This window comes from Colobus angolensis, unplaced genomic scaffold (assembly GCF_000951035.1).
Source record: "Colobus angolensis palliatus isolate OR3802 unplaced genomic scaffold, Cang.pa_1.0 Scaffold138, whole genome shotgun sequence".
Classification (NCBI taxonomy): Eukaryota; Metazoa; Chordata; class Mammalia; order Primates; family Cercopithecidae; genus Colobus; species Colobus angolensis.
The window spans coordinates 4,113,093-4,135,188 of record NW_012114466.1 but is presented as its reverse complement, the minus strand read 5'-3'; the positions used below and the strand labels follow the sequence as shown (position 1 = coordinate 4,135,188).

At 43.7% G+C, this 22,096-nt stretch overlaps 1 protein-coding gene across 4 annotated transcripts in view; it reads right to left on the bottom strand.

The window, feature by feature from the left end:
- EFCAB6 (EF-hand calcium binding domain 6) overlaps nt 1-22,096 on the bottom strand; it is a 328,394-nt gene that overhangs the window by 71,073 nt on the left and 235,225 nt on the right. For all 4 annotated transcript variants that reach the window (XM_011934784.1, XM_011934785.1, XM_011934783.1 and 1 more), the window contains 2 exons: nt 18,506-18,624; nt 4,860-5,054 (listed from right to left, as the gene is read on the bottom strand). In XM_011934784.1, the coding sequence (XP_011790174.1) occupies nt 4,860-5,054; nt 18,506-18,624 (314 nt within the window). The remainder of the gene's footprint in view (nt 1-4,859; nt 5,055-18,505; nt 18,625-22,096) is intronic.

The following is a 22,096-nucleotide window of genomic DNA, read 5'->3' as shown; positions in this document are numbered from 1 at the left end:
TCATTCTCCAGGATACATCATATGTTAGGCCACAAAACATGTCTCAGCCAATTTGGAAAAGTCAACATAATATCAAGTATCTTTTCTGAAATGGAATAAAACTAGAAACCAATAAAAAGAGGAACTTTGGAAACTGTACAAATATATAGAAGTTAAACAACATGCTCCTGAATGACCAATGGTCAATGAAGAAATAAAGAAGATTAAAAATTTATTGAAACAAATGAAAATGGAAATACAATATACCAAAAATCTATGGGATACAGCAAAAGCAGGGCTAAGAGGGACATGTATAGCAATAAATGTCTACATAAAAAAAAATAGAATGACTTTGCATAAACAATCCAACAATGCATGAAAAAGATTGAACCATGAAAAAGCAGAAAATCTGAACAGACCAAAAATCAGTAACCACATCAAAGTAGTAATAAAAAGTCTCCCATCAAAGAGAAGCCTAGGACTTGATGGCTTCACTGCTAAAATCTTCCAAACATTTAGAGAAGAACTAATACCAGCTCTACCCAAACTTTCAAAAAATTGAAGAGTAGTGAATACTTGCAAACTCATTCTGTAAGGCCAGTAATATCCCGATACCCTAAGCAAACAAGAACACTACCCAAAAAGAAAACTGCAGGCCAAAATTCCTGATGAACATACATGTAAAAATCCTCAGCAAAATACTAGCAAACCAAATTCAACAACACATTAGAAGGATCATTCACCATGACCAAGTGGAATTCATCCCAGGGATGCAAGGATAGTTCAACATATACAAATTAATAAATGTCATACTTCACATCAACAGAATAAAGGACAAAATTACACGATAATTTCAACAGATGCTGAAAAAGCCCTTTATAAAATTCAACATCCTTTCATGATAAAAACTCTCCTTACAATGAATATAGAAGCAAAATACCTCAACACTATACAGGCCATATTTGACAAACTCAAAGCTAGTATGATACTAACCAGGGAAAAGCCGAACGTCTTTACACTAAGATCTGGAATAAGACAGGATGCCCACTTTTACCACTTCTATTCAACATAGTACTGGAAGTCCTAACCTGAGCAATTAGGCAAGAGAAAGAAATAAAGGCATCCAAATTGAAAGGAAGAAGTCAAATTAGCCTTGTTTGCAGATGACATGATCTTATATTTAAAAAAAACCTAAAGACTCCACCAAAAAATTCCTAGCACTGATAAGCAAATTCAGTAAAGTTGCAGGATACAAAATCAGTACACAAAAATCAGTAGCATTTCTATATGTTAACAGTGATCAATCCAAAAAAGGAATAAATAAAGCAATCCCATTTACAACATCTACAAAGAACATAAAATACCTGGAAATCAGCTGAACCAAAGAAATGAAAGATCTATACAGAGAAGACTGTGAAACGCTGATGAAAGAAATTAAGGACGACACAAGTAAAAATGAAATGATATTCCTTGCTCATGGATTGAAAGAATATTGTTAAAATGTCTATACTATCCAAAGCAATCTACTAATTCAAGCAATCCCTACCAAAGTATCAAATGACATTCTTCACAGAAATAGAAAAAACAATCCTAAAATTCATATGGAACCACAAAAGACCCCAATTAGCTAAAGCAATCCTAAGCAAAAAGAACAAAGCTAGAGGCATCACGCTACCTGATTTCAAATTATACTACAAAGTTTTATATTTACTAAAATAGCATTGTACTGGCATAAAAGCAGACACATAGAACAATGGAACAGAGTAGGGAACCCAAAAGTAAATCCATGCACTTACAGCAAATTCATTTTTGTCAAAGGCACTGAGAACACACATTGGGGAAAGAAAAGTATTTTTAATAAATGGTGCTGGGAAAAATGAATATCCACATGCAGAGGAATGAAACTAGATCCCCATCTTACAACATAGACAAAAATCAACTCAAAATGGATTAAAAACTTAAATGTAAGACCATAAACTATCAAACTACTAGAATAAAACATTGGGGGAAATGCTACAGGACATTGATCAGGGCAAATATTTTTTGGATAAGACCTCAAAAGCACAGGCAACAAAAGGAAAAACAAACAAATGGGATTATATCAAGCTGAAAAGCTACTGCACCATGAAGGGAACAAAGTGAAGAGGCAACCTACTGAGTCAGAGAAGATATTTACAAACTCCCCATCTGACAAGGGATTAATAACCAGAATACACAAGAAACTCCAACAACTCAACAACATGAAAAGAAATAACCTGATTCGAAAATGGCCAAAATACCTGAATAGACATTTCTCAAAAGAGGACATATAAAGTGGCTAAGACGTATGAGAAAAATGCTCAAGGTCACTGATCATCAGGGAAACACAAGTTAAAACCACAATGAGATATCATCTCACCCCAGTTAGAATATCTATCATCAAAAAGACAAAACAGAAGTGCTGGTGAAGATGCAGAGAAAGTGGAACACTCATCCACTGTTGGTGGCAATGCATAATACTATGAAACACAGTACAGAGATTACCCAGAAAACTAAAAACACAACTACCATATGATCCAGAAATTCTAGAATACTGCTGAGTATATCTCCAAAAGAAAGGAAATCAGTATATCAAAGAGATGTCTTCATTTCCATGTTCATTGCAGCGCTGCTCACAATAGCCAAGATCTGAAATCAACCCAAGTGTCCATCACCAGATGAATGAAGAAAATGTGGCACACATACTCAGTGGAATATCATTTAGCCATAAAAAAGCAGAAAATTGTCATTCACAGCAACATGGATGGAATCAGACATCATTATGTGAAGTGAAATAAGCCAGGCACAGAAAGACAAATGTCACACATTCTCACTCATATGTGGGAGTTTAAAAAGTTGATCTCAGCCAGGCTCAGTGGCTCACACCTGTCATACCAGCCCTTTGGGAGGCTGAGGTGGGTGGGTGAGCTAAGGAGTTTGAGACCAGCCTGGGCAACATGGTGAAGCCTCATCTCTACTAAAAATACAAAAATGCGCTAGGTGTGGTGGTGTGCACTGGTAGTCCCAGCTACTCAGGAGGCTGAGGTGGGAGGATCACAATGTGAGCCTGGAAAGTTGAGGCTGCAGTGAGCCATGATGGAGCCACTGCACTCCAGCCTGGGTGATGAAAGGGAGACACTGTCTTAAAAACAAACAAACAAACAAAACGGTTGATCTCATGCAGGTAGAGAGTAAATTACCAGAGGCTAATTTACCAGAGGTTATCAGAGGCTGGGAAGGGAAGGGTCGGGAGGGGAAAGATAAGAAAAGCTGGGTAAGGGGTACAAAAATACAATTTAATAGAAAAAATAAATTACAGTATTTGATAGTACAGTAGGGAAATTATAGTTAACAATAATTTTATTGTTATATACAATTATATAACAATAAAATGTTATATTGAAATACATAAAAATTTTATTGTATACTTCAAAGTAGCTAGATTTAAAAATATCTAAAAGAGTATAATTGGATTGTTTGTAGCACAAATGATAAATGCTTGAGGTGACGGGTTTCCCATTTACCCTGAAGTGATTATTACACATTGCATGCCTGTGTCAGGATATCTCATGTAACCATAAATATATGATCCTATTATGTACCCACAAAATTTTTAAAAAATATAGCTAGAAGAGAAGATTTGTAGAATTTGTAGAAAGATAAAGGTTTGAGATGGATATCCCAATTACCCTGATTTGATCATTACACATTGTATACAAGTATCAAAATATCACACATACCCTCCAAATATGCACAACTATTAAATATCAGTTTTAAAAAAGGGAAAAGAATCATGTACGCTCCCACCATCCAAATCCAGTGGGGTACCTTCTGCACAGCATCTTCTGGTCCCGTGCACCTGCTCGTCCATTTGATATTGTTCCATTCACGGTACACGTACTGCCCAAAACCTAACTGCCTGTTAGCCCTTTACACAAACGTTTCCGTGTTCTTCCACAGTGGCCGCAGCAGGCATGGGCAATTTCATGCTGTTTCAGACTACTCTTTGCTAAGCCAGTGCACTAATTTGGGATTGGAAGGTATTCCCTTTGTTGTCGTTTTGCTGTTAAAGACACACTGCACTTTGGGAGGCCGAGGCAGATGGATCACTTGAGGTCAGGAGTTCAAGACCAGCCTGGCCAACATGGTGAAACCTCACCTCTACTAAAAATACAAAAATTAGCTGGTTGTGGTGGTGTCTGTCTGTATTCCCAGCTACTCAGGAGCCTGAGTCAGGAGAATCGCTTGAATCCTGGAGGTGGAGGTTGCAGTGAGTTGAGATAGTGCCATTGCACTCTAGCCTGGGAGACAGAGCAAGATTCCATCTCAAAAAAAAAAAAAAAAAAAAAAAAAAAGACACACTGCAGGTCACCCCTTCCAGTTGCTAAGCTGTTGGCTTATTCTGAATTATTTCTTGGGGATAAAGTCCTGAAAGTAGAAGTGTGAGTTAAAGGATATGTCTGGTTCTTTCCTTTATTCATTCAACAGATATTTCTGGTGCCTGTTTGGTGCCAGACACCAGGTAAAGTGACAGACATCCCTATGGAGCCTGCATTCTAGTTGGGCCAAGGGAGTGGCCAGGCAATACACCATCCACAACTTAAACGGATCATTTTCAAGGGTGACCCATAAATATGATGGATGATATAAGATTGTGACTGGGTAAGATGGAATGGGCTATAGCTTTTCAACTACTCTTTGACTTCGCACCAATTTCTAGAATCGACAGCAGTGAACAAGCATGATCATTTCCCTGTAACTTTGCCAGCATGGGAAGATACCATTTTAAAATAACTTGTGCTGTGAGGCCAGATGTAAAAGGGGACTTCCAGATGACGGCCCTGTGGTCCTTCCTCACTCACCTGGCTGCCACGGCCTTCTCTGTGCTCTGCTGCAGCTCCTTCATCTCTTCCTGTAGCTGCTGTGGCTTCGTAAAATGCCCCATGAAGTTGAAATAATCCTCTGCGCAGGGCCGATGGACAGCAGGTGAATAGTTAACACCCAATTTCTGTAAAAATTCCTGGTAAGTAATGTGCCCTTTTCCCTCGGTGTCGTAGCTTAAAAAAACAAAAACAGAAACAGAAAGCACTTCTCAGTAGCCACTAAGGTGTGCTGGTGCTCAGGGTTTGGAAAATGCCTGCACCATCCATGAGGAGATCATCTTCCGTCCCTCACCACTCAGAGCCGGCCCTGTGGACCAACGGCATCAGCCCTGCCTGGCAGAGCTGGAAATGCAGTTCAGGCTTCACTCTTGATCCGATCGACATCCGCATGTTAACAAGGACCCCAGGTGACTCACAGGCACATCAGCATTCAGGACGGTCACACCACACATGCACACATGGCCTGCCCGGAGAGAGAGCAACCTAAGCCACTCACCTGTCATTCTATTAGAAACACAGTTGTGACTACAGAAAATTAAAGTAAACCCCTCCATAGGTTTAGCAGGTGTTTTTGTTGTTTTTTGTTTTGTGTTGTTTTTGAGACAGAGTCTCACTCTGTGGCCCAGGCTGGAGTACGGTGGTGCGAGCTGGGCTCACTACAACCTCTGTCTCCGAGGCTCAAGTGATTCTCCTGCCTCGGCCTCCCGAGTAGCTGGGATTACAGCGCCGGCCACCACGCCTGGCTAATTTTTCTATTTTCAGTAGAGACGGGGTTTCACCATGTTGACCAAGCTGGTCTCAAACTCCTGATCTCAGGTGATCTGCCCGCCTCGGCCTCCCAAAGTGCTGGGATTACAGGCGCGAGCTGCTGCACCTCGCCCGTTCAGCAGTTTTTTAAATTGAATACTTACCTGTGAGAGGAACTATGCTAAGGTTTAGAAGAAAATTCTTCAAAAAGCATATTCAATCTTAAAACTCGAATGAGTGAATGTCACTTGATTCAAAGATGGTAAAATTCCCCATTTTGTCTTTGAAGAGATGCCAATTACGTACAGCCAATGAGAGAGGCCAGTAAGGAAAACAAGATAAGAATTATGCTATGCACCTTTTATGTCATTTTCTATTATTGAGATTTTTCTGAATTAGAACTCATTAAAAAAGGCATAATGGAGGGTTTTTATCTCCCAAAGTTGTTCAAATAGAATAGAATTACTTCAATAAAAATTTTAAGGCAAATTGCCAATTTTCTTTAAAGAAAGAAAGCATTTATTTTTACAGAAAGATCTTGGTCCTCATCTAATCGATAAAAATGGCATTTGCAGATGTGATTTTCCCCAGATGAACTCAGAGTTACAAGGAATGAGACTACATTTAAACAATGTTGCCAGCATAATTCTCCCATCAGGACGTTGCTTGGGCATTTGTCTGATGGAGGAGAAGTACAATCGGTTTTCCTTTGAGAGGTCGAGCTCCCTTTTGCTCTGCTCGTTAACTGATGAGATCCTGGAGGATCTATGGAACCCACAGTTGCCTGCGACACACTAAGCCCTGTGCGACTGTTTGAGCTGACTTAACAATAAAGAAAATGTCCTTATTGACCACATTCTTGTCCTCAAGGGGAAGGGGTGGTGGGTAGGAGAGAAAGCAGATAGATGTGCGGGTAAATGTTGCTTCATGCACTTGTGTTAAAACTTGCAGAGGCTCTCAGGAGTTGGAAGACCACCACCCTTCCCAAAGGCCATGTGGGCCTGTCCCCACAGGTGCCCATGAGGGCTCTCTCCATGCTCCCTTGCCTTCTGTGCCCTGCAGATCCCTGCTCCTCTGCCATGTGTCTGCCATGCACCTGCTGCCTCAACATAGCATTCGCCCCATTCTCCACACAGACTCCACCTGACAAGGTAAGAAAAGCCCCCTTGGATGACTTCCTCCACTACTTTGCAGGCATGGTGCAGACAGAGGGCTCTAGGTAAACACCAGCTCACCGGCTCTTCACCTGGCAAGGCCCTTTCCTGCTCCAGGGATCAGTTCCTCAGCTGGAAGCCCTCACGGGCAGTCCTAGACATGAGGTCTCAGGACAGTGCCCCCCGCCCAGCTCCTCCTGAGACCATCAGCTCCTTATCCGCTGCAGACCTTTTCAGGTGTCTGTTATGAGGATGACCTTAATTTTGCAACCCAGAAAAGTATGCTTCCACCTTTATTCAGTGAATTTTGTTTTTAAAACCCAAGAAGACAACACACCCTCAGAAAGAGGCCTGTGGGCTCTGCAGTTCCTGAGGTTTCTCCTGTGGCTGTGGAAGAGCTGTGGTCTCAGCAGCTCCATCGGGGGCAAGCACCTCCAGGAGGGGCCTCCCTGTTGCTGGGCTAAGATGGCTGCAGGGAGGAAGCTGAATTTCACATGGACATACCTAGGAGGCAGAAGGGCCGCCATTTCTTGAGCTTCTAGGGTGATCCCAGGGCCATGCCTCTCTCCTTGAACTACCTCAGGACTCTAACTTGCCTTGTGGCACCAGGGCAATGTAATAATACAAACCTGGTCAAGATGCCCTCTGAATAAAGCTCCCAGGGGTTCCTCATTCTGACAGGAGGGATCCTAACAGAATGGTCCACAGCCTACCCACCTGACAAGCAGCCCCAGTGCACCTCTTTTGGAAACCTCTTTCTCCTCCTAAGTCAAAAGAACCACGACCGTGCCTTCCTCTGAGCTCCTCAAGGCGCAGTGAGGACCGGATGGGTTAGTGCACATGCGGATACATGGGGCGTGCATGTTGGCATTTACAACTGCTCTGTGCCACTCAAAATTTCTCCCACATCCTGCCTCCATCCAGTTCCTAGGTCCATGTTGTATCTGCCTACTAGATGGCAGGTTTCTTGAGGAGAAACTATGGTTTATTCATTTTTTACAAATTCACAGCATCCTGCAACACACTTTGCATGGGCTACGTTATCCATTCATGGCTGCTGGGCTAAGAAAAGTGAAGGGAGTGCATTTCTAAGGAAGGACTGCCTTCCTGGTGTGCTGTGCTCAAGGGCTTACCAACAACAAACTTTCCATCATGACACTGGAACTGAATGAAAAGGCATTCTTAATTACTTCATTAATAAAGATCAGAAACATTCTATTCTCAGCCAAATGAACAGAAGACTAGATTGCACAACTGCAACTAAAATATTGTGAATGTGATTAATAAGCAAGCCAATTCAGCTTACATAACCTCACCGTTCATCGTATAATCCTTTGTGTAACTTTTTAAAAAACCAACTTGCCTATAAAGGTTGAATTTTCAAATGGTTCAGCAACAGATGTGCCAGGAAAAAATGTGCACATAAACAGAGGACCCACAAAAACTCACATTTGTGGATGGTGATGGCCACTCATTTATGATACAATCACATTACTCTGGCCATTTATTGTACACACAGCAATTCAATTGTACACATAATTTGAGTATGCTCACAGTGATTGGTCTGCTTTGCTGAGAATGTCTTAGTCCTTTATGCTCAGTTTAGGCACTTAATTCTCACATACATTTCAGAAGTATCTTCAAATGCCACCGTCCCTAGAGTTATAGGGCAGAATGAGGAGGTGTGGTGTAAGCCCTGTTGATGGCCTAGGCCAGGCAGCAAAGGCAGACACAGTACCTCATGCAGATGGGGACACAAGGAATTCTCTCAGGTACCATCTTGGAGGGAGGTCTGATGACTCAAATAACTGCTCTTTAGAAAAGAAAGTGCCTGATATGGTTTGGATTTGTGTCCCTACCCAAATCTCATGTCAAATTGTAATCCCCAGTGTTAGAGATGGGGCCTAGTGGGAGGTGACTGGATCCTTCATGAGTGGTTTAGCACCATCCTCATTGTGCTGTTCTCATGATAGTGAGTTCTCATGAGATCTGAATGTGTGAAAGTGTGTGGCACCCCCTACCACCTTCATCCTGCTCTGGCTACATGAAGCGCTGGCTCCCTTTTTTTCCTTCCATCATGATTGTAAGTTTCCTGAGGCCTCCCCAGAAGCTGAACAGATGCCAGCATCATGCTTCCTGTACAGCCTGTGGAACAGTGAGCCGATTAAACCTCTTTTCTTTATACATTACTCAGTCTCAGGTATTTCTTTACAGCAGCGTGAGAATAGACTAATACAGTGTCCAACTGCTGGAGCTGAACATGCTCAAGGGGCATATTCCGTTAAGTTCTGGTGGAACTGCAGAAGATCAGACACTATCTGCTCCAGTACCCATCAAGAGCCAAAATCCACCCATTACACTCCCCAGTAAGAAGGGGGTTAGCCTTAGACAAAGACATGCCAGACTTGAGAACCACATTTCCTTCAAGGACTGCCTGCTGGGGTCCCAGATGGCTTTCATCACTGAAAGGGTCTTCATGTTCAGCTTAGAGTCCACCTGGCTAGCACATTTCCAAGTCAAACTTCTTTGTATTCAGTGCTTCTAAAAGTCAGCCTCTGACATCACATCCCACTGAATCTTCCCGTTTCTGAGCTAATAATCTTGATCATTCAACCTTTTAAAATCCTTTCCCATCTTAAGGCTCCCTGTTCAGAGGTTCCACCTGCCAGGCACCGAGTAGGTTCTCTCTGGGCATTGCTTTGCTTGAGCTAATAGAAATGGCCTCACTTCTTGCGAACTGAAAACCATAGGTTTTTTGTTTGTTTTTTTTTTTTTTTGGTCCACATGAGTTGCTATACACAGCACAGCTGCTTTTTCATAGTCTCTTCTGTTTATATTTGAATACTGATATATAACTCACCTGCCGTATCAAGAAATGCGCATAAATTGGGCATTAATTATCTCCCAAACTTTCTGGCAGGTCTGCTTGGCTAGCTAGTTTCACACAACCAACAATCTCCACGGATATTTCTGAGCCTGCTGCTTTCCTACTCAGGTCTTCCCTTCGGTGCATTTTTAGAGTACACCCTCTCCCTCTTCAGAGTTTTCTAGCGAAGTTTGTTTTAGATTCACATAGTTGAATATTACCTGATTAAAGGAGGCTACAGAAGATGCTCAGAATGCCAAGCCCTCCCCAAGGAGGTGCCTCCCATGCCCGGGGTCAACACTGAGCGACACCCTGTGCCTGGCCTTCCAACTGAAACCACCTTTACAAAAAGCATGACACTGAGAGAAATCTGACGTCGCCGACTCTATCCTGCTTCTAACCACATGAGCTGTCGTTGCTCATTCCTGGGCATAGGCCAAGCTAACAATGGGAAGAATTTAATCTGCAATTTAACTTTAAAGCAAAGATGATAACGGTCCTTTTGCAAAACTAACTGCTTCCTTGCTCAGGGATTGAAACCACCTTTGTAAAACTCCACAAGGGGCCGGGCACAGTGGCTCATGCCTGTAATCCCAGCACTTTGGGAGGTTCAGGTGGGGGGATCACAAGGTCAAGAGATTGAGACCATCCTGGCCAACATGGTGAAACCCCATCTGTACTAAAAACACAAAAATTAGTTGGGCGTGGTGGTGCATACCTGTAATCCCAGCTACTCGGGAGACTGAGGCAGGAGAACAGCTTGAACCCGGGAGGCGGAGGTTGCAGTGAGCCAAGATCATGCTATTATGGGCCAGCTACTTGGGTGTGAGATGGGTCATGGGGTTACCATACCCCAATCTATATGCTCAACTGCATCACAAGGAGCAGGACTTGGAGTTCCACTACTAATTGTCAAAAAGACTAGAAGGACTCAAATGCATCCAACCCTGCAATTCCAGGTCCATAAGTCATTCTATCAACAGTTTGATCAGCCAGTGCCCAAGCTTCCTCCATCAATCAAAAACTTACTTGCTCAACCAGCTGAAAACATAGCTGGCAGCTTAGGAATTTTCTCATGCTATGTATGTGGAGGAACTAATATGGGGGATCAGTGGCCATGGGAGGCAAAGGAATTAATGCCGCAAGATAACTTCACTTTGCCTACCCCTGCCAGTGAACCAACAGCCTCAGCAAGTGTTCAGTTGTTAAAAACCTTCATAATTGGAAAGTACTGTATCACTCGATGGGGAAAGGCTTTCACAGGCAGTAGGAGAAACAGCTTGCCTAGGGCAACAGTATCGACAAGACTAAAAGCAAAACTCTACGGAGAAACACCCAGAATGACTCCTACTTACGAGATCCAAACCCCTTCTCTCGATTCTCTACTCTAAGCCACACTTGGCATCAGCTAAAGGCTCCAAATGCTTGGAAGGCTCCCTCTGGCCTATATTGGATCTGTGAAGCACGGACATATCGGCAACTGCCAGCTAAACGGACAGGGGCATGTGTGTTAGGAACAATGAAGCCATCCATTTTTCTGATTCCTCTAAAGCAAGGGGAACTCTTAGGATATCCAGTTTATGATGAAAATAAAAGAACTAGAAGAAGCATAATCACAAAAATAGACACAAATATCAAAAAGAATGTGGACATAGGAAACTGGAAAGATAATGAATGGCCTCCTGAAAGAATCACTAAATATTACGGGCCAGCTACCTGGGCACAAGACGGGTCATGGGGTTACCACACCCCAATCTATATGCTCATCCACATCCTACGGTTGCAGGCAGCCCTTGAAATTATAACCAATGAAACGTCAAGGGTACTAGATTTATTGGCAATACAAGCAACACAAATGAGAAATGCTATATATCAAAATAGATTGGCTTTAGATTACCTCTTAGCCTCAGAGGGAGGAGTATGTGGGAAATTTAATTTAACCAACTGTTGCCTAGAAATTGATGATAATGGCCGAGCTGTCATGGAAATCACAGCTAGAATGTGCAAGTTGGCCCATGTTCCAGTTCAGACTTGGCCCGGGTGGTCCCCGGATTCCTTGTTTGAAGGATGGCTCTCAACCTTTGAAGGATTCAAAACCCTCATTGGTGAGTTCTTGCTTATTCTTGGCATCTGCCTCATCCTCCCTTGCCTTTTACCCCAGTTTATTAGGAGTATTCAGTCAACTATAGAGGCAATAGTAGTCTGACACACTACCGCGTGGTTGTAGCATTACCCAAATATCAGCCACTGCCAGTAGAAGCAGCTCAGCTCCACAAAGAGGTGGTAAATAGTAGTGCTTTCTATTAACACCTTTATTATAAGAAGCACCAAAGTGGGGAATGGAACAGGAATTAAAAGAAATTAAATAATGTGTAACCAGAAATTCAGTTGTATGTAAGAAAACCCAATTCCCCCTGAGAAAGAGAAAGAGCTGGAGTCCTTTAAAAATAAACTGCCTGCTTTTCTGTGGCTAGTGAGCCTTATCTCACCTCCTTTCCCAGGCATTGTGAAGACCCTGTTTCTCTAGCTGTGCAGCTGCAAGGTCACTAGGCAGATAAACTCAAGTCGTAAAACATGTTTTTCAAAAGTAAGAAATGATGTGATGCATGTCTCAATTAATTGAGTAACTGTCTTTGTTTCCTGCTTCTGTAATATGCAAGAAACAATTGGTCTCTCTGATTCCTTAAAAACCCTGCTACAGTGCCACTGCACTCCAGCCTGGCAACAGAGTGAGACGTTGTCTCAAAACAAACAAAAAACTCCACAAGGTTAGAATTATGGTTCAGTAGTCATGTGGCTGGAGGTCACAAGATTTCTTTTTTTTTTTTTTTGAGACGGAGTCTCGCTCTGTCGCCCAGGCTGGAGTGCAGTGGCCGGATCTCAGCTCACTGCAAGCTCCGCCTCCCGGGTTCCCGCCATTCTCCTCCCTCAGCCTCGGGAGTAGCTGGGACTACAGGCGCCCGCCACCTCGCCCGGCTAGATTTTTGTATTTTTTAGTAGAGACGGGGTTTCACCGTGTTAGCCAGGATGGTCTCGATCTCCTGACCTTGTGATCCGCCCGTCTCGGCCTCCCAAAGTGCTGGGATTACAGGCTTGAGCCACCGCGCCCGGCTGGTCACAAGATTTCTAACCTCCTCAATGGCTCCTATAGACAACATCACTATTGTGAAATCTAAGACAGCTGTTTGAAGCACCTTCAGGGCTTGCATTTTAATGGACTAGTTGGTGCCACCTGGACTGGTAGCCCATACCAAGAAACCAGATCATCTGGACTTGTGACCCCACCCAGGAACTGACTCAGTGCAAGAAGACAAGCTTTGACTCCCTGTGATTTCACCCCTGGCCCAACAAATCAGCACTCCCCACTCCCTAGCCCCTTGCCCCTCAAACTAGTCTCCAAAACCCCTAGCCTCTGAATTCTTGGGGAGGTGGATTTGAGAAATACCTGCTATCCTTCCACTTGGCTGGCCCTGTAGGTTATTAAACTCTTTCTTCTCTGCAGCACTTCTGTTTCAGGGAATTGGCTTTATCTATGCAGCAGGTAAGAAGAACCTGTTGGGCGGTTACACCCTGACCAAGACAGGCTGTCAGAGTCCAGTTCTGAGATAAGCAGCATCCTGACCTCTGCACAGCTCTTTCCTCTCTGTCCCAGGACTTCCCACCCTCCTCAGGCTCTGGGCCTCTGCTCACGGATGCCTGTCTCCCACCTCTGGATGCCTCTCTCAGCTAATGACTATGTATTAAGACTCAACTCAGGTGTTGTGTTTGGGAGTTCCTCCTTGAGCTCCTGTGGTGGCTGCCTCCACTGCTCCCTCCTGGCATGTGGCTGTCGTCACTGAGCAACCTGTGGGCAGGGGATGTCTTTCATCTCTGGAACCTTTGAATCTAGCACAAGGCCTGGCACAAAGAAAGATCCAAAAACATGACTGCTAAATGGTTGGTCAGATGAGTGAGTGGCTGCATGCACTTCCCTCTTGCAGCATCCTTAGCAGTCTCTCCAAAGTCAAACCAAAGTTATTCCTCCTGAAATCTCGCGCGTAGAGCTCCTAACCTGGCTTCAGTGAGCAGGGTTCCTTTCACAATGGCCTCCTCCAGGCTTGCAATGCTTTATCCCTTTAACCCTCCACAGGCCAGCCTGTGACATCTGCATCCCCCTCGGCATCCCTGTACCTCCCTGGCCTCTGTGCAGTTTGCTGGGGCCCCTGGGGGGTGGGCTCTGAGCAGAAGTGTGGCACTAGTCCCTGAAAGCCTGCGTGCAATCCTGCAGCTCTGCAGTCCCACCTGGGTGGGTGGAGTCCTCCACTAAGAGGATAACACCACAAGCTGAAAGCCAGCCAGGTCCCTGAGTCACTGCTTGGAAGCAGGAGCCACTAGACACACAGCAGGCTTTGGGTGAATGAGAATAAAACACAGACATGCTAAGCCACAGAGATCTGGGGGTCAATCGATTAATTTACTTCAGTAGCATAAACCAGGCCCTCGGGACTGATCTGAAGTTCTAAAATAGTGCACTTCATAGGTGCTTGAATAAATGTTGACTGAATAATGGATGTTGAACATCTTTTTCCTTGTCTATAGTCTGTCATATTTTTTACTTCTGTGTTTTCAGAAAAGCATGACGGTATTTTCCTATTTGCTTCTGCCTGCCCAGTTTCTGGGGGCTGTCCTCTCCTGACAGTCAACTTGGACCTGCTCAGACTGCCAGAGCTGATGGGCTGTGTCCTGCAGGCCCCTGCCGCTCCCCAAGTTCGCCGTAGCCCCTGGTCATCAGGAACATCGTGGTGAGGGTGCTTCACTAACACCGTGAGACAGCCCCATGGGGAGGAGGCCCGTTTCTGCTGCTGTTTCGGGGCCCAGGCTCTTTCCTGTTGTTAGGGCAACTGAAGGAGGCTTCTTGGTGCCTGGACAACCCATGGCGGCCACTGAGCCCCGTCCTGGCTCGTGGTGCCCCCTGCTGCTGTGGTGGAGAGGTGAATCGTCACTATCAGCAAACACTGGGGGAGGAAGAGAACACGCCAGGAGGGTGGGAAGCTGAGCATGATGAACTGATGTCACATCAACAAGTAGAAAAAGCAAGAAAAAAACCACAATACCAAGTTCCCACGGATCATCACCTCTGCTGAGTGCATTAGGACTGATCTGTTGTTGTTTTACGGATTTTCTGAGTCTTCTAAAATGCGTGTGCATTAATATGATGACCAGAAGATCTTTTCAAAGCTATATTGTCATTTTGCCACTAACACTCATGCTCACATACACCTGGTGCTCTGCACGTACTAGGCTGTTTAGTTGCGTGACCATCCCGTTCATCCCTGTGGCCTTTTGGAGGGTAGAGGGTGAGAGGAAGAAGAGGATCAGGAAAACAACTATTGGGTACTAGGCTTAATACCTGGGTGATGAAATAGTTTGTACAATAAACCCCCACAACGTGGGCTTACCGATATAACAAACCTGCACATATACCCTCAACTTAAAAGTTAAAAAAAAAATAATAAAAATCTCAGGCCTGGTGCCATGGCTCATGCCTGTGATCCCAGCACTTTGGGAAGCTGAGGCAGGCGGATTGCTTGAGGTCAGGAGTTTGAGACCAGCCTGGCCAACATGGTGAAACTCCATCTCTACTAAAAATACAAAAAATTAGCCAGGTGTGGTGGTGTGCACCTGTAATCCCAGCTACTCGGGAGGCTGAGGCAGGAGAATTGCTTGAACCTGGGAGGCAGAGGTTGCAGTGTGCTGAGATTGTGCCAGTGCACTCCAGCCGGGGCAACAGAGAGAGACTCCGTCTCAAGAGGTCAGGAGTTCAAGACCAGCCTGGCCAACATGGTGAAATCCTGTCCCTACTAAAAATACAAAAAAATTAGCTGGGGATGGTGGTGGGTGCCTGTAATCCCAGCTACTCAGGAGGCTGAGGCAGGAGAATCTCTTGAACCTTGGAGGTGGAGGTTGCAATGAGTCAAGATCGCACCACTGCCCTCCAGCTGGATGACAGAGTAAGACTCTGTCAAAAAAAAAAAAAAAAAATCTCAGTTTCACAAGACGAAAAGAGTAAAGAGTTCTGGAGCTGGATGGTGGTGACGGCTGCACAACGTGATGAATGTATTGAATACCGCTGAGCTGTGTGCTTAAAATTGGTGAAGATGGTAAATTGTGCTATGTGTATTTTGACACAGTAAAAAAGTGGAGAACAAAAACAACAGCAGTGAAGAAAATCTTGCATCAATAAAAACTCGATTTGATTTTGAAAATGTAGATATTACATGAAATACTTGCCAGGAAATAGTTCATCTAATGAAGTGAAACAAAAATGGCAGGCGCTATAATTTGCAAAGCGTCCTAGGAACTGCACGATTGACCTAAGGGAGAATGAAAACCACGGACACAGGAAGGGCCACCAGGTGAATGTGCATGCTGACCCAAAGGCAATTCCAGAGGGAAAAAGGGATTCTCTGAAGGGAGGGAAGAGAGGAATTATCAGCCCAAGAACTGAACTTTTCTATGGCCTCCAAATGTATTCTCTCTCTAGCAAACTAGATTCACCATCACTCTTCCACTTCCTCATAAATTAATCTTGTATGTGAAGTAACTCAGCTTAAAAGCTCAGTTTATTAGTCCTCGATTTCTGAGCCTTCAGAGGTCCTGGCAGGGACACAGCACTTAATTACCAAGGCTTTCTCTCCTGAAGAGCATTTGAGTATCTTAGGCGATGAGCTCCGGATTATTCGTTTATTTTGGTCACTCTCAGCCCTGCAAAAGTGCAGAGTCAGTGATTAAGAAGCGTTTGCTGGGTAAACAACTGAAGAGAGGGTGTGTTAAATTTACTGAGTGGTTACTGCACACCAGACCCTGGGCTAGCACTTAATATGACTCCTTACCCAGGCCTCACAGCGGCCCTAGGTGACAGGGAACATTGGTGACAGGGAACATTAGTGCTGCTTTGCAGATGATGAGGAGTGTACGGCACAGAGAAGCTAAGTAACTTGATGGAGGCCACACAGCAGGAAGTGGGCAGGAGTCACACCCATGCATCTGGCTGCAGTGCTGTTGCTCTTAACCACTTACCATCTGTGGCATGAGGTCAACTAAACAATAGTGGACAAAATTCTGACTGCAAACAGTTGTCAACACAGGGTGAAAATCTGTACATTTCATAATTATGTTCATAAGCATATAAAGAAACTTTAGCCACAAGCCAACAGTGAGTGTCCATCTCCAGTGGAAACAGAAATAAGCTCTGTCCCACCCTCAGAAAAAGGCTCTGTCCACTCTCACTTCCCCCATGGGAACCCTTGTGGGGGACGTGCCTCCAATGCCTCTCATCCCCATGGCCAGCCCCCGCTCAGGGTCCCCCCGGTGAGGCGGAGGTCTCCCAAGACCAGCACCTCCAGCCAGCCTCTCCCCTGAACTGTTTCCTGACTCATCTTCCTAAACCACAGCTCTGTTCACCCTACAACCACACTCAAATTCCATTGTTCCTCACTGCCTGGTCAATAACACCTGAAAGCAAGGACCTAGTAAGGGATTGGCCCTACCCTTCCTTTCTGACCCTGGGAACCCCATGCTACTTCTGATAGAACACCTGCCTCCTTGCAGACAGGTGGCCTGCTGACCAAGAATGTCTCCTCCTCCATCCGGACCCATGACAGCTTCCAGCCCTCCCTGGCCCCATGCTCCTGCCTCACTGCCCAGGCCACTTGACTTGCTCTCTGCCCGGGGGTTTTGCACAGTTGTTGCTGTACCATAGTTACCTGTGTGAATGCATTCTGCCCTGACAGCTTCCCAAAGACAGGGACCATGTCGTCATCTTTGGATCATCCCAAAGGTCAACTGAGAGGGAGGGCTATGCATTTGCCTACTCTACAAAGATCTGCCTGTCACCCCGCTGAGACTACTAATGTAAGCTGCTCAAACAGAAATGGGCAGGGAGTCTAACTGGACCCTGTGTTGGAACCAATCTTTAAAAAATAAGGATTTTGTAAGAACTTCCAGTTGCTTTTCTAAATTAGACACAAAACAACCCACCTAATTCTAAACTTGGCCAACATTTCAGCCTTCCACTTTGAACAGATGAAAAGCTGGGAAATGGTATGAACTGTTCCATGAGTTTGCCTCCTGACTGGACACACGATGTTGGTATACCATCCTGGGGGAATGCAGGTGGCTACGGACATATAATGAAGAAAGAGGTAATTTGAAGTTGGGTCTGGAACTTGGAAACAGATCACATTGTTAGTGGACTGTGAAACTTAGACATCTATCCAGGGAAGACCATAACTGGGGGCCCAATTCCAAAACAGCTAAATCGAAAATACATTTGACAAATGGAACCAACATCGGATATAATTTTCAGTTTAAGAGACTCTCGGGAAGCTACTCCAAGTTGCTAAAACTTTGGTTTTTCTTCCCACAGATTACTTATCTATAAAACAGTTGTGCAACATTAATTTCCATCTATAGGTAATGGGGAGAAACTGCTTTTCCCTTTACCCATTGCATATCTGCTGAGTGAGGTGTATTAGAGTTAAGTCCTTGGAGAGTGACTTGTTTTGTTAAAACAGTAAAAGTTTGGGCTTGAGCTCCCAGGTCCTTGGAAATAGAAACCTCTCAAGTCTGGTATGGATGACGAGCATTTACCCTGGTTGTCCGTGTTGCTGAAGACCAAGGCAACCACCAAGGCTGCTTGCTATTAGCACCAAGGAGCAAGGAACAAGGAAAGACGTAGGAGATGAGACAGATGCAACCAAGAGAAAATACTCCCAGCCCCCAGTTACCCTGAAGTAGGACAGGTTAGGCTGAATTTGCTGCAGTAAGCAACCCTAGTCCTTAAGAACAGAAACCAGCCAGTCTCATGTGCCACTTACCTTGCCCAAAGCTTTTCAAACTCTCTTGGTGTGAGGGGAATATCAAAACCGTACAGTGCGTTCTTTATGTCCCGGCGTCGAAGAATGCCATTGCCCTTGTTATCGGTTTCTAGAAAATTCTACAACAGAAGACAGTATTTAGGAATATGTGAAATGTATGTACGACAGCAGAAAAGATGTTCAATACTCAATATCTGGGACAATCCAAAGCATTTGTATCCCCGTCCACCTCCTTAATCACCTTTTAATCTAAGTTCCAGGTATCCTCATCTTTCCTGGAAAGAAAGTGATAGAGTAAAATGGAAATGAGAATTAGGTGTTGGAAGCGGGTGGTTTCTGAGTTGCCTCAGGGTTTTGACTTGGATTCTTCTCCTGATTAACAACTTGGGTTCACAAATGATTAGAAATAAGGGCCAACCAGAGCCCAGGAAATGAGATGGAGGATCCTCATCTCAATGATGGTTTGATTTTAGCCCTCTGGCTATAAGAGGGGAAATGAGGGACATTAGACTCCAGCTATTATGACAAGATTATATGGTACCACTTTTATGGCCCTGAGGGGTATAGAAGGTATTGTCAGGCATGTAAAAGGATCACAGACTTAAATAACAGCTAACACATGTGGTTCTCAGCAATGTCTTCAGTTGTTTCCAAGTAATAGCTCATTTAATCTTCTTTTTTTTTTTTGAGACAGAGTCTCGCTCTGTCACCCAGGCTGGAGTGCAGTGGCCAGATCTCAGCTCATTGCAAGCTCCGCCTCCCGGGTTTACGCCGTTCTCCTGCCTCAGCCTCCCGAGTAGCTGGGGCTACAGGCGCCCACCATCTCGCCCGGCTAGATTTTTTTTTGTATTTTTTAGTAGAGACGGGGTCTCACCGGGTTAGCCAGGATGGTCTCGATCTCCTGACCTTGTGATCCGCCTGTCTCAGCCTCCCAAAGTGCTGGGATTACAGGCTTGAGCCACCGTGCCCAGCCATTTAATCTTCTTAATAGCAACACGATGAGGTGGATATAATGGGTACATCTACAGAATTCTCTGCAAGCATGATACTTAATAGTGAAAGAACAAAACATTCCCCTTAAGATCAGGAACAAAGTGAGAATAGCTCCATCACCTGCTATTCAACATTGTACTGCAGGATCTCAGCCCATTTATTTGGACAAGAAAAAGGATAAAAGGTGTAATGATAGGACAGGAAGAAATACAATTATTATTAGTCACTGACATGATTGTATACATAGGAATACAAAGAATCCACAAATAAATTATTATAAGAGGTGAATTTAGCAAGCAGTCTGGATTCTATATCCACAGGCAAAATCAATCACAGTTTTTATATATCAGACACGGAAAGTGAAATTTTAAAAGATAACATTTACAAAAGGCATCAAAAATCCAAAGGCCTAGGAATAAATCTGTGATATCTGAGAAATGCCTTTATACAGAAAAGCATAAAACTTTACTGAAAGATACTGAAGAAGATCAAAATAAATAGAGAGACACTATGTTCATGAATTAGAATACTCAGATATAATAGTAAAGGTGTCATTTTCTTTGTGGAACTTGACAAAGCGATTCAAAACTCTTGAAGAACAAGGTAGAGGGAGTTGCCTACCAATTAATTAAGATGTATCATTAAGTTATAGCGACGACCAAGATGTGATGTAGGTGACAGCACAGACAAATTTATCAGTGGAACAGAATGAGGAGGTCAGCAGCACCCGCGGGCCATGATGTAGGCAGTGGTGATGCTCAGATCAGCCAGGGAAAGGGGACTTCACAATGACCAGTGCTGGGAGAGCGGGATTTTCATATGGAGGAAATGAGACGGGGTCCCTGCCTCTCGACGCTTGGGAAACATCTAGTCCAGATTTCAAGACCTGAATGTGAAAGTTGAAACTGTCAAGCTCCTATAAGAGAGTGTGAGAGAATATCTTCATGACTCCAGGGTAGAATTCTTAAACAAGACCCACAGAGAGATGTTAGTAAATTTGACTACATTAAAAACAACTTATATTTATCAAAAGACACCATATAAAAAAGGTAAGAACACAGAATACACACTGAGAGATGACAGTTGCACCACATGTCACTTACAAAAGAGCAGGATCCACAGAGCAGTGTACACTATGACCATAGTCACAGTTTCTGCTGACCGATGAGAAAAAGACAAACCAGCATGTAGACTTAAAGTCTCAAGCAAGCACTTCACAATCGAGGAAACTGGACCAATGAATGACCAAGTGAAGATACTCAATCTCACTAATAACTAACAAAATGCCAATCAAATCTGCAATGAGATACTATTACATATCCACTAGAGCAGAAAGAACTAGGAAGTCTGATGGTACCAAGTGCTACAGGGTTGAGCGGTTTTGACAAAGTCAAAGATATTTACTATCTGGGCCTTTACAGAAAAAGTGTGCTGGCTCCTGGTCTAAGATATTGGCAATATTCTTTTCCTTCACCTGAATGGTGGTTACATGGTGACTACTTTAAACTTATTTAAACTATACATATGCATTTTATATACTTCATAGTAGAGTCATAACTTAAAAAAAAAACAACAACTATGCTTTAAAAACAATTGAGTCTGTAGGATTTCAGAGTCCCTTTAAAAACACATAGCAGGTCTGGCATGTAAGAAACTTGGAAGTTACCACTCTGTCCCAACAACAAGTAAAAATCTGACCAAATTGGAAAATCAACCACTCTTCTTAAATCATAAGAGAAGTGAAGTTACAGGCCAAATCACTGTCTCCAAAACTGGAGAGACAGACAGGTGAATACAGAGAATCATAACTTACTGGGACAGACACTCATAAGCAGAAAACTTTACAGGAACTTATGCCAGAAAGATAGAAGTAGAGGGAATAATTCCTAACTCATTCTATGAGACCAGTATTGCCCTAATACCAAAACCAGACAAAGATATTACAAGTAAAGAAAACTACACATCATTATCTCTCATGAGAGATAATGTCATTGATAGTTCAACAGGAATAGCATTGAATCTGTAAATTGCTTTGGACAGTATGGTCTCAAGCTGAGAGCAAAATTAGGAATGTAATCCCATTCACAATTGCCACAAAAAGAACAAAATACCTTGGAATATAGCTAATCATGGAAGTGAAAGTTCTCTACAATAAGAATTATAAAACACTGCTCAAAGTGATGACACAAACAAATGGAAAAACATTCCATGCTCATGGATTGGAAGAATCAATATCATTAAAACGACCATACTGTCCAGAGCAATTTACAGATTCAAGGCTATTCCTGTTGAACTACCAATGACATTCTTTATAGAACTAGAAAAAGCTATTTTAAAATTCATATGAGACTAGGCGTGGTGGCTCATGCCTATAATCTCAGAACCTTGGGAGACTGAGGCAGGCAGATCGCTTGAGCCCAGGAGTTCAAGACAAGTCTGGGCAACATGGCAAAACCCTGTCTCTACAAAAAATACAAAAAATTATCTGAGTGTGGTGGCACGTGTCTGTGGTCCCAACTATTTGGGAGGCTAAGGTGGAAGGATGGCTTGAGCCTGGTAGGCAGAGGTTACAGTGAGCCAAGATCACACCACTGCACT